Below are 12,570 nucleotides of genomic sequence, written 5' to 3'. Positions count from 1 at the left end.
GGGCCCAGTGACCCCCAAAGGGCTCTCCAGCGCTGAAAAGACTTGCCTTCAGGCCTGGGGAAGCGGCCAGGAGACTATGTCCTCCCATTTGTCCTTCTGCAGTTCATTGTCTGACCAAGCGAGAAAACGCTCCAGCAGCCAGCCCAGGTCATGGCTCCAGGAAGCATCCCACAGCAAGGACAGAGATGCGCTGCTGTTGCCTCCGGCTTGCTACTTTGCATTCCACAAACACTCTGCGTCAAGAGCTACAAGAGCCCAGGATAGTCAAGTAACAAACTGATTTGCTCGGCAAGCAAAATTGGGCAACTGCAGACCCTCCCGAAAGCTGCCTCACTAGTTCATCTTGGTGCCTCAAAGAAGGTTGAAGTTAGATCTTAAGCAGCACCCCCATTTCGTGCTGGCACAGGCTGTACCCACCCTCATCCATTCTCCCCGTTAAGCCTTCCTTACAGCATAAAGTAAGAGATTCTCTCCATAAGGAGACAGAAAATGAGTCCAGCTGAGAAAATGAAAAGAAAGCGCCCAGTTTTGAACCGAAACAGTTCTGGGTTCAAATTGAATAGCTGAGAAACTTTCGCAAGGTGGTCGGTCAGCTTTTCTGAACACATTTCCCTCATATCTAAAATGGAGCCACCTAAAATATCAAGTTTTCCCTCATATGTGGAATCTAGATTTACATGCATGTTTACATGTGTATACAACCATGTAGATATGTATGCATATTTCTCTATCCTGGCTCCACCATGATTGATTTGTCTTCCTGTGTCTTGGTTCCCCTTTCTGTAAAGTAGGAATATAACATCCACTTTGTCATGGGTCTATTCCAGGCCTTTTGCATACATGCTGCTGTTCTTTAGCTTGAGGTTTTTGTTGGACCCCTAACAATGCAAGTCAGGGTGTCTGATTCTCTTCCTGCTTATAGGACCTATGTCCTCCTACTGACTGCCTCATCCGGCCTTGACATGAGGGCATATGCCTAGTCTTATTGCATCGTGTTATGCCGTTCGGTTGATATCTCTGGGAGGTCTGCTCTTTTTCTGAAGGGAAACAGAGGAGCAGTGGGTCTGGGGAGAGGGGAGGAGGATTGGAAGGAGAGGAGACTGCAGTTAGGATGTATTGTATGAGAGAAGAATAAGTAAATAAAAGAACACCCACTCTGTGAGATTTTATGGAGAATACATACTTAAAACCTGCTGACAGGAATGGTGTCATCAGTGTGCCTGTTGCTGGTGAGGCTACATCCTGCCTCAGAGATCAAGTGAGGTGGGAGTGGCCGGGGTTTGGGGGAGGGACAGGGCGGAGGCTGGTAGGGTCATCCTTGGCCTGGGTCTGGCTCTTAATGGACTTGAATGTGTCCAGCAGAGACTTCTCTTTCAATTCTTCCCTCATCTCTCGGGAACGTGTGCCCGCTCCATCCACAGTCTGAACCTCCTCTTCAAACTGCGTCATATCACCCATAAAGCAAATGGGGCTCTGTCATGGCAGAGCTTTTTCACATGATGGAGCTGCGTTTTCTGGTACTTATATTAATTTTAGTGACTTCATCCCGAGACACTTCAGATTAGCTGCGGTCCTAATTTAAGGCACTGCATGGTGCGTGGTTAGCATTTCTTCATGAGCAACGGTGCACTTCGTGTGCATCTGAAATCTAGTGATGGACAGAAAGAGGCCTGCGTCCATCCCTCTGTCCTGTGGAACCCCATGCCCAGGGCATCCTGTCTGGACACAGCTTTGCCAGCAGCATGTGACCTGAGTGCTCTCTGCCTCATCATCCCCCATTTTCTAGAAGTCAGAATCAAGATCAAAACCCATGTTGGCCACCTGGACATGATACTACCAGTGTGGTTCATGTATGGGCCTCTCTCTATCCCCATTCAGTCACATGCCTCTGGGCAGCAGGGATTCTGTCCACCTCACCTGTGTATCCAAGGCCCCTGGGACATACCAGTGCTTAGGAAATATCTCAGGAGGGGAAAATGGCTGAAGGCGTACTTAACAAGAGATGGAAGTTATTCCTCTAGAGGGAATCCAAGCAACTCCTGTGAAACTAGAATTTGATCTTGCCACATCTACCTCCCCACTTTTGTTAATCTCCAGGACTATATATAGCTTATAGAGAAGAAAAGTCTCTGATTTGATTTAAATCAAAAAAGCACATGAACTGCATAGCGAGCTTGGCTTGGGCGTGGGGGTGGTGGTCCTAGAGTCAATGCAGATCCCTCAGCTGATCGAGTGAACTTGGGCAAGTGTCACCCGGCCACTCTGAGAAGGGGAAATGGTTTCCATGTACTTCAGAGACCTGTTATTGGAAACAATGGGATTACAAAGGTAAATTGATTAGCTCCATTCTTGACATGTAGAAGGTCCCCAGTAATCGGTGGCGACTTTTTAGCAGTGAGGTTTCCAGATAAAATAGAGACAGGTGGTTTTCTCACACGAGTTTTAATGACAAAGAATTCCACTTCGTTTGAAAAATGATAATAGATAAAACATTCCAGGATCCTTTCCCCTGTTTTAATGAATCAAGGATATACCAAATTCAATTTTTTTCCAGAAACGATCCCAAAGGACTAGTAAACTTGATTCATGTTTTCTTTAGCAGTCACTTTTATTCCAAAAGCCTGACATTTCTATTAAAATGCTATTAAGTAAAAACGGGATTTTTACAGTATTTGTGATGGCTTGGGTCTTGGTGTGTAATTGCAATTTTCTCCAGCAAAGATGCCATCCCTCATCCTTTTATTTCCTCTTATACATCAGCTGCATCTTTAGCACTTCCAGGTGAAGAAAACCACTTCCCTCAGAAGTTGTGGTTCTGAGGTCTGTGAGGGACACTGGTGTCTGGGAGGGCAGCCATTGGAGGTACAGAAGCCTTGGAGGAGTAGTGACAGGTGCATGCTGGGCAGCAATAGACAGGAGTCTCCGGAAGAGGGCATCCTCATCCTCCGGGGTGACCTGAGGAAGATCTGTCTAGTCTGAGTGTTCTGGATGGAGCTGATGAGGTTCCCATCATCATGGCAGTCCAATCTAAGATGGCCACCTGGGCTATGTGCTGTTTTAAACAGCCTGCTGCTACATAGCTCCAATCCTGTCTACCTAGGTTAAAATTTCTTCTCTGAAATGACACTGTTGTAAAATGTTCTAGAACTAGATGGCAGTGATAAAACCTCGTGAAAGACCTGAAACCACTGAACTGTACACTTTAAAATGGCTTAAATGGTGGCTTTTATGTGTGTTTCACACAAGAACAACAACAACAAAAATCTTTCTGGATAGAGTATTTCCAAAGCCACTTGCAGTTAACACACCATAACATCTGTGTTTGGGAGAAGAGCCACCTCCTCCAGGTAGGAGGCCAAACACGGGGTTCTGTTCAGGCAGATGACAAATCATGCGGCCATAGATCTCTAACTGAGAAGGAATATTAACTTCATTATAGCTGAGGCTTAATTCAGACTGTGTGTACGTCCATGAGAAACATGCAACAGAATTAAACATCCTAACTCTAAACACACTGTTGGTGTCTCTATTCAAGCTAAGGGATTAGGAACCATTTTGGTTCTTTTACACTTCCCTCTAAAGGTCTACAAAGAACTTAAGTAACGTTTATAATCTGAAACATAAAGCTCCCAGTTGAAGATATGGCGCAGTTGGGCAGAGTGCCTGCCTCCCATGCAGAAGGTCCTGTGTTTCATCCCCAGCACCACATAAAACTGGATGTGGTAGTGCACACCTGTAATCCAGCAGTGGGGAGGTGGAGGCAAGAGGATCAGAGGTTCAAGATCACCCTCAGCTTGGACTACATGAGACCTTGCTCTTAAAAAATCAAAGAAAATAGATAGATGATAGATAGATAGATAGATAGATAGATAGATAGATAGATAGATAGATAGATAGATATTAAAGGCAATTGGTATTTTTACTGTTTTTAAAAATTAAACAATAGTATTCAGAATTTTGTGTCCCCAGTGTGAACCATGATGTGCTTTAGAACAAGGTTATAGGAAAACAAGAGTGCTAGAGAACTGTTTGGAGAACTGCTTTATAATCCTGGTTTATTCAGAGATATTATGCCATGCTCGACCTCAGTCTCCCCGTCTGGAACAGGGCTGTAGTCACAGGCTCCTCCACAGAGGTGCATGGAGAGCAGATGAGATGACACCCTGGAGGCAGGTTTGTTGACTGAGTGGTCCCCTGAGCTGTCTCCATCCCTCCATTCCTTCACACTGCACACCGCCCAGTCTCCCCCTTAATGAAATTTCCTGAGTGCTTATAATGTCAGCCACCACCACTTATTCAGAAATTTAGGAGCTAATTTCTGGTAAGAGTGTCAGTTTACCCGCCGCCGCCCCCATTTCTCTTCCTACAACTGTCATGGAGAAAATACTTCATTTCATGTGAAAAATAACCACCTGGCTTTTATTTACTGTCTGAAGTTCAAGGTGATGGTGACAAAGCCATTTCTGCTGAAGGAGAAATTGCACGTCCTAGGGAATACTCACCTCTTCTGAGGAACTGGGTCTGCACGTGCAGGAGGGAGTGTTTTGCAGCCCAGACCCTCCATGCCATTGAACATTGAAAGAGATTTTCCTTCGTGATTCCTGGTTCTGTTCCCCTGCCAGTCTTTGCTTTGAGTCCAAAGTTAGGATCCACTTGAAAGAAACTGTGACCAGGCCTTCTGGAACTTTCTACTCATGTCTTCCCTGGAAGTTGGCTCCTTGGGCTGGTATGAGAAGGGGACTACTTGGGCAGAGCTTTCCAACACAATGTTTGTCTTTTAAGTTTCTTTCCCATTCCCAGGGACTTATGGGATAAGAAACATCATGGCGTTGAGACTCTTCCTGTCCATTTATGTCATTATTAGAAGCAAACTTTCCCAATGTCTTAGTCAGGGTTCTATTGCTACAAAGAGACTCCATGACCACTCCAACTCTTATACAGGAAAACATTTAACTGTGGCTGGCTTATAGTTCAGAGGTTTAGTCCATTATTGTCATGGGGTGGGGTGGGGGGAGGCATGACGGCACACAGGCAGACATGGTGCTGGAGGAGGAGTCCTACATCCAGATCAGCAGGCAGCAGGAAGAGAGAGAGAGCCACTGGGCCTGGTTTGGGCTTCTGAGACATCAAAACCCACCCCAAGTGACACACTTCCTCCAACAAGTCCATACCTCCTAATAGTGCCACCCCCCTATGACTTATGAGGGCCATTTTAACTCAAACATTCACACCATGTTTCTGGGTTTTCCCTTCCCATTCTCCATTCTGGCACCTGAGTGGCCTTCATTTTATTTATTTTCAGTTTTGAGACAAAGTCTCACTATGTACCTCTGGCTGGCCCTAAACTTACCATGTAGCCCAGACTGCCCTAGAATTTGCAATTCTGTTGCTTTCTCCCAAGTGCTGGGGTTATGGACATATGCCACCATGCTTGTTCCCATGGCAACCTGATTGTGCTACTTCCTCTCCAGCCTTATCTGAGATGCCCACCTCTTCACAAGGGCCTCATCCTGCCATTTGTGCTTTTTCCCAGACCTCCTTGTTTCTAGCTCCTCACTGGCTGGGCACACATTCTCCTCCAGGCTTTGAGTGTCGCCCTCTACCCTGCTGTCCATTGTTCTGGCCAGAACCAGGTCCACAGAAAACCACTGCCACCTGCTGTCACCACTCCTAAGACCAAGTCCTGCACACACTGCACATGGTCAATAAGTCCCATCTAAACCAAAACATAAGATGTGTTCAACACACATCTCATGGTGTTAAACTCAATATTGGCTTCTTGTGATTCTTTTCCTTAAACAGCCTCGTGTCAACATTCCCACTTCCAGTAGTCCCTACACTAGATCATCATGGTGTCCCCCGTACCTGCTTCTCCCTGGCCCTGGCTGTGTGGCACATTTCTATACTACACTACCTCCACCTCAAGATGTCTCTTTGGCCACACCAATGACATTCTTTCACATCCCATTCTGTTCCTTAGACATGTCTCTCTGTTCCCCACATACTTCAGTGGTTCACAGGTCAGCCCCTTAGTGTTCTGTGAGCCACATCCCAGCCAACTCACGTCTATAGGATGTGGTGTGTATTAGGCTCCTGGGAGCAGAGAATGGGAGGCAACTTTCATTAAATTTGTTGCATTGTATGGTGTTTTAAGTTAAAATGGCCCCATAAGTCATAGGGGGTGGCACTATTAGGAGGTATGGACTTGTTGGAGGAAGTGTGTCACTCGGGGTGGGTTTTGATGTCTCAGAAGCCCAAACCAGGCCCAGTGGCTCTCTCTCTCTTCCTGCTGCCTGCTGATCTGGATGTAGGACTCTCAGCTCCTCCTCCAGCACCATGTCTGCCTGTGTGCCATCATGCCTCCCCCCACCCCACCCCATGACAATAATGGACTAAACCTCTGAACTATAAGCCAGCCACAGTTAAAATGTTTTCCTGTATAAAGGTTGCTGTGGTCATGGAGTCTCTTCCCAGCATGGGAGAACACTGGCCTGTGAGAGCTGATTTGGGGACTATAGTGATGCATTGACTATGGAGACAGAGAAAGAGTTGGCATTTATTCTGATTTTTCCCACCTGGGTAACTGGCAGACATCTGGTAGTGAAATACCAAGGAGATAGGACAGACTCTGGGTGGGGGAAGGGCTGTGTCATGCTGGAGGCAAGAAGAAACTGAGACCATTTCCAGCTAGAGGTAGATAAATAAATCATTTCCTTGATTATCAGAATAATTTCAGAATAAAACACACAGGCTATGGAGTCACAAAACTTGTCATTTTCTGTATGAGCTCCAAATAAACAGTTAAGGCAGGAAACTGTCTGTGTTCCTAGGGCTGGGGAATGGAAGCATCTCCACAAGGTGTTCACTGAACTGTGCCTGTGGCTTCTTGCCAACCCTCAGTGAGATTTTTTTCCATTTCTTAATTATTCAATTACTACCCATAAGTAGGAGTTTGATATCAAATCCAGACTGCTCACAATGGAGTATTCCCTTGAATCGTGAGCAGAGCAAAGCTGGGCTGGCAGAATGGAGGAAACGTGTGTTTCCAGTCCTGGCTCTGCCCTGGGTTTAAGCCTTGGCTTCACCATACAGAAGCTGTGTGAGCCTCAACAGGCCACTTCGCAAAGGTCAGTTTTCTAGTCTATAAAATAGAAACTGTATAACACCAATCCCCTGGAGCTCCTGTACATCTCAAGGGAAGGAAGCCATTGGAGGAAGGCATCATGTCGTGAATGCCTTGTGTATTTCAGGTCTCAGCATCCTGAAAAGCCTGTCACTGGGAAGGAAGATCTGGACTGTGAGATGACCGGTGACCCCGACTCCAACCCCGAAGCCCACCTGCCCTCTATTTGCCTCAAGCAGGTGTTCCCCAAGTATGCCAAGCAGTTCAACTACCTGCGCCTGGTAGACAGGATGGCTAATTTGTTTATCCGGTTCCTGGGAATCAAGGGGACAATGAAGTTGGGACCGACTGGCTTTCGGACCTTCATAAGGTTAGTGAGATCAGCTTCCTCCCTCTTGAGCTTTGGAGAGGGTGGAGTCCGGTCACTCAGCTGAATGCCACGTGGCCCTTGACTGCTCTTAGGAGACTATAGTATTGAACTGGTACCCTATTTGAAGCTATATTCACCTCAGGGCTGGCACTGATTCTGGCATATTGTAGACTCTTGTCAAATGAGTTAACGGATGTTCTGATCATGACATTTAAATTGTGGGTTCATTATTAAAACAAGCAATTGTGGGGCTGAGGGAGGTAATTCAATAGTAATGCTCTTGATGCTTAAGAATGAGGACCTGAGTTCAGATCCCTGGCACCCACATGAAAGCCAGGCATGGCAGCATGCAATAGTAATTCCAGCACCAGGAATGGTGGACAGGGCAAGATAAGAGCTTGCTGGCAAGCCATTACAGAAAAGAGCAAAATTCCAGGTTCAGTGAAGAGCCTGTCTCAAAATATAAGGTGGAGTATAGTAGAGGAAGACACTCAAAATCTACCTCTGGTCTCCATATGCACATGTGTGGGTGTTTGAACCCATCCACACATATGTACACACCCAAAAGAATTTGACAGTAATTTAATAATAATTAAATGACAGTAGTCATTTTTTATTGTTGTTATGGCAGGATACCTGAAGCTGGATAACCTTATTTTTTTAAAAAAAATGGGTTCACTTAGCTCACAGTAGTTTAAGTTAGCAGCTTAAACTCTCAGATCAGACAGCGCCATTAGGTAGGTCTTTGTTAAGAGTCTGATGGCAGATGATACCACAGGGGAGGCATGTTCAGGAGAAAGATCATGTCCAGAGATGATCAGAGCAAACTGGAGTTAGGCTCATTCTTAAAACAATTCCGGGTCCCACTAGTATTCTCCAGGGGCTTGTGCCCAATGACTCAAAGACCTTTGACAAGCTCTGCCTCCTAAAGATGCCGCCCCTGAGTAACAGCACGCTGAGGTCCATGCCTCCACACATGAATCCTCAGGGGATATCCTCGTTAGTGTTGTCACTTGGAGGGAAGTCTGAATCAGATTGGCCTGTAGGCATGTCTATGAGGGTTGTCTGAAGTATTAACCTGCACAGGAGGGCCCAGCACACTGTAGGGATGCCATCTCGAGGCAGGTAGTCCTAGGTTGCATAAGAAAGCTAGCTGAGCAGGAATCTGTGAGCCAGCCAGCCAGCCAGCAAACCAACAAGTAGCACTCCTCCATGTTTTCTGCTTCAAGTACCTCCTTGAGTTTCTGCCCTCAAAGATGGACCATGACCTGGAAGTATAAGCCAAACAAATCCTTTCTCCTGCTAAGCTGCTTTTGGTCCAAGTGTTTCATCACAGCAACAGAGTGAGACTGGAATAGGGGACTTCCTCAACCAGATTCCAACTGCGGACTCTGACCTAGAACCAGGTCCATCAACACTTAGTAGTCATTGCTTGTGGGTGTCCGACCAGCCTGTGTTCACAAAGGCATGTCATTCCATACTGAGTTTTTGGAGTGAAAAGTTTAATAATTAGTCTGATAAATCATACAGTGCAGTTGTTCTTATATTCAAATAGCATGCTTATAGTGTGTGCTGTACAAAACTTGCATGAATTTTAAAAGTAAACATAAACTAGGAGAGAGGCTTTTCCTTAGCCTACAAAGTAAGCAGTTGTCTCTTAGTGCCCGTCTTTGAGGGTTCATTCATTGTCTCTTCCCTTTGGAACACTTTGGGGGCGACACAGGTGAGTTCATGACTACCCTGGACTTGGGAGTCTTAGCCTATAGAGTGGAATGCAGCCACACAGGCCATAGGGGTGTGTGTGTGTGTGTGTGTGTGTGTGTGTGTGTGTGTGTGTGTGTGCATGTGTGTGTGTGCATGTGTATGTGCATGTGTGTGTGTGTGCATGTGTGTGTGCATGTGTGTGTGTGCATGTGTGTGTGTGCGTGTGTGTGTGTTGTGTATAGAATTAATCAGGACCACAGGGAAACACCTAGTATATGGTAAGTGATTAATAAATGCTAGTTACTTTCTACGATGGTTAAAGAATGTCATGAAATTTTACATATATTTCTATAAATTCAAACACACACAGAGGGAGGGGAGGGAGAGAGAGAGAGAGAGAGAGAGAGAGAGAGAGAGAGAGAGAGAGAGAGAGAGGAGAGAGAGAGAGGAGAGCGAGCGAGCCAGGGCCTGCACAGGTCTGGTTCAAACCTGACAGCCATGCCGAGCAGGTGACCCTAGATCTCTTCAGCAACCGTGATCTGGTACAGCAGGGAGCTGCTCATTTGCAGTTCTCTGTGGCATAGCCACCTCAGAAAGAAGTCTCTGACAGCCCTCGGCCCTGCTGTCACCTCTTGTCGTTCGTTTTAACACCTTACCCTGCACCTCAAAGCCACACTCCTCTTCACTAAAGCAAATAATTGGGCTCCGTGAGTTGGAAGCCACATTTTGCTAAAGGCTTCTCCAGATGCAGTTTATGGAGACTGCTACCAACCTTCCGGTCTTGGTAAGATGGTAAACCCATGTCTAGGTGGCCACTGTTGCCAGCCACTTTAGCAAACCTGAAGTCCTAGGATGGCTTGAGAAGGGCATTGCTTTAGTTTCGGGGGGCGGGGAGCGGCGTTGGGCGGAAGGAAGGACATAGGCTTTGGGGTCGAATAGGTCTGGCTCTGGGACCAAGCTTATTGGTCATTGGCTGCGTGGCTTTGGCAAATCCTCCATTAGTCTCTAGTCCTAATTCCCTCATGTGAGCAGTAATCCTGCCTTGTATGGTGTTGTGAGTCTAGGGTAAGGTGTATCATAAGCAGCTGGCCCGGGGCCTGGATCGAGGGAGCTGCTTTGACTCTTGTCAAGACTGTAGCTGATACTCAGTATTGCATGGTGTCTGCAAGTGGCTTGGGACATAAAAGCCACCAGGGCCTTGTAGGGACAGTGAGCAGCTCCACAGTGTCACCCAGTCCCACCTCCTTTCTGGTCACCCACACTGAGCGTGGTCTGATGGCTTCAAGGTTGCCTTATGGTCACAGGGTGGCTGCTCAAAATCCAGCCACCACGTTGGGGCTCTACACTGAGAGGAGAAGCAGGGGAGAAGTAGCACAGTCTCTGCCCTCTGATGAACTGGACCCTTAGAAGCTGCTCTGGGTGCGAAAGCAATGATTTATTTCTGCCTCTATTTTCTTTAGTTTTGTTTTTGGTTTTTGGTTTTGTTTTTGTTTTTCAAGACAGGGTTTTTCTGTGTAGTTTTGGTGCCTGTCCTGGATTTCGCTCTGTAGACCAGGCTGACCTCGAACTCACAGAGATCCGCCTGCCTCTGCCTCCCGAGTGCTAGGATTAAAGGCGTGCGCCACCGCCGCCTGGCTTCTGGCCCCATTTTGTTGGCTACTTCTAGTTACATGGGAAGCTGGGAAGCCAACTTTGTATTATATCTATTCATTCATGTATTTAGTGTGTGTGAGTACAGGTCACACACGTCAGAGCATGCCTTAGAGGTCAGAGGACAGCTTTCAGGAGCCAGTTCTTTCCTCCCACAATGTGGATCTCAGAGACTGAACTCAAGTTGTCAGTCTTGGTGGCAAGCATCTTTATCCATTGAGCCATATTGCTGGCCTCCAGAGGGATGTGTGTGTGTGTGTGTGTGTGTGTGTGTGTGTGTGTGTGTGTGTTTTCTTTTAAAATGTATAAAAACTGCTCTCATTACAGTGAAAAGTAGAAAGAAGAAGACAATAGCTAGGCAGTCTGTGCCTCTTTGTGATTCTTACTTGAGCCTTGGAACATAGAGGACCCTGGTCTGAGGGCCTGTGGAAGCATATGGGGACACAGTCAGGTGGGCGAGCTGGTGCACTTCATTTGCATAACATGACCGAGGCAAGAACATTCTGGGCTTGCCCAGCTTCTGCACCATGACACAGAAGTCCCCATTCAAAACCTGAAGGACTGAAAGGCCAGCTGAGCTTCACGTGGGGAACCGTCAGAATCTGCAAGGAGCACAGATCCTGTGGCATCCTGTCCATGCCCATCTCTTCCCAAGCATGGGGACAGGACATTCAAAGACAAGTTAAAGAACTTCCTTCCCTTGGGACTCTCAGACTAACTTCACATGGGAATCGACTCTCCACTCCAGCCTTTGGCAAAGTCTGAAGCAGCGGCCAGGGGCTCCATGTCTGGGGCTGTGAACAGAGCAGCGAGCTAGGAATAAGAACGGGGAGGTTTTATACACCTGGTGGAATCCACGGGGGCCTCCTGGAGGAGGCAGTGTTTGTTCACTACTAGCTGTCATTGGCTGAGCAGAAGACAGACACACCACCAAGGCAGCAGGGAGGGAGGGCCTGCAGAAGGATTTCATGTGGCCCAAGCTAAAAAGTGAGGCATGGTGCGTAATCCAATCTGCAATGGACCTGAGGCTCTGTGCACTGGGCAAGGACACAGGATAGACAGGGAGGAGATTTGGAGACACTGGAAAGCTTCTAGTCTCAAATGCTTCCGGGTCTTCCCTCCCTCCCCACTGCCCCAAACACACTGTGGGCTCCGATGGGAAGTGGCTGGGGAAGCTGCTCACCAGCACACTAATGATGTTACCAGAGATTTGGGTCTCTTCAAAAGAAGCTATGCTTGCTTATTTTTATGTAAAATCTCGTAAAGAATGGCTTTAACCATGTATGCGTTCCATCAAAACAGGACTGCCCACAGAGGCCTCCAGTGAGTGACACTTGGTGTGAGAACCCAGGAGGCATCTATTAAGAGGACCTCCACATTTACACAATCCTGAAGAGAAAACAGAATTAAGAATGTTTCTAATAGGCTGGGTGGTGGCACATGCCTTTAATCCCATTACTCAAGAGGCAGAGGCAGGTGGATCTCTGAGTTCGAGGCCAGCATAGTCTACAGAGCGAGTTCTGAGACAGCCAAGGCTACACAGAGAAATCCTAAAGTTTCTAGTAAGGATAACTCTCAGGTCAGAAGACCTAGTGACAAGAATATCCCTGCAAAGCTGTGGATGTGACAGGTTCTGTGGTCCTCACCACCGCTGGAGGCGTTTGCATGAGAAATAGACTTTTCCAAGGTTGGAGAGTGTTAGGTTCTGAAGCCACCACTTCCA

At 47.0% G+C, this 12,570-nt stretch overlaps 1 protein-coding gene across 2 annotated transcripts in view; it reads left to right on the top strand.

Moving 5' to 3' along the window:
- Ttll11 (tubulin tyrosine ligase like 11) overlaps window positions 1–12,570 on the top strand; it is a 233,067-nt gene that overhangs the window by 182,207 nt on the left and 38,290 nt on the right. For both annotated transcript variants that reach the window (XM_059260169.1, XM_059260167.1), the window contains one exon: window positions 7,251–7,493. In XM_059260169.1, the coding sequence (XP_059116152.1) occupies window positions 7,251–7,493 (243 nt within the window). The remainder of the gene's footprint in view (window positions 1–7,250; window positions 7,494–12,570) is intronic.

This window comes from Peromyscus eremicus, chromosome 4 (assembly GCF_949786415.1).
Source record: "Peromyscus eremicus chromosome 4, PerEre_H2_v1, whole genome shotgun sequence".
NCBI classification, from domain to species: domain Eukaryota; kingdom Metazoa; phylum Chordata; class Mammalia; order Rodentia; family Cricetidae; genus Peromyscus; species Peromyscus eremicus.
Note: the sequence above shows the minus strand (reverse complement) of the source record. Positions and strands in the feature narration are given on the sequence as shown.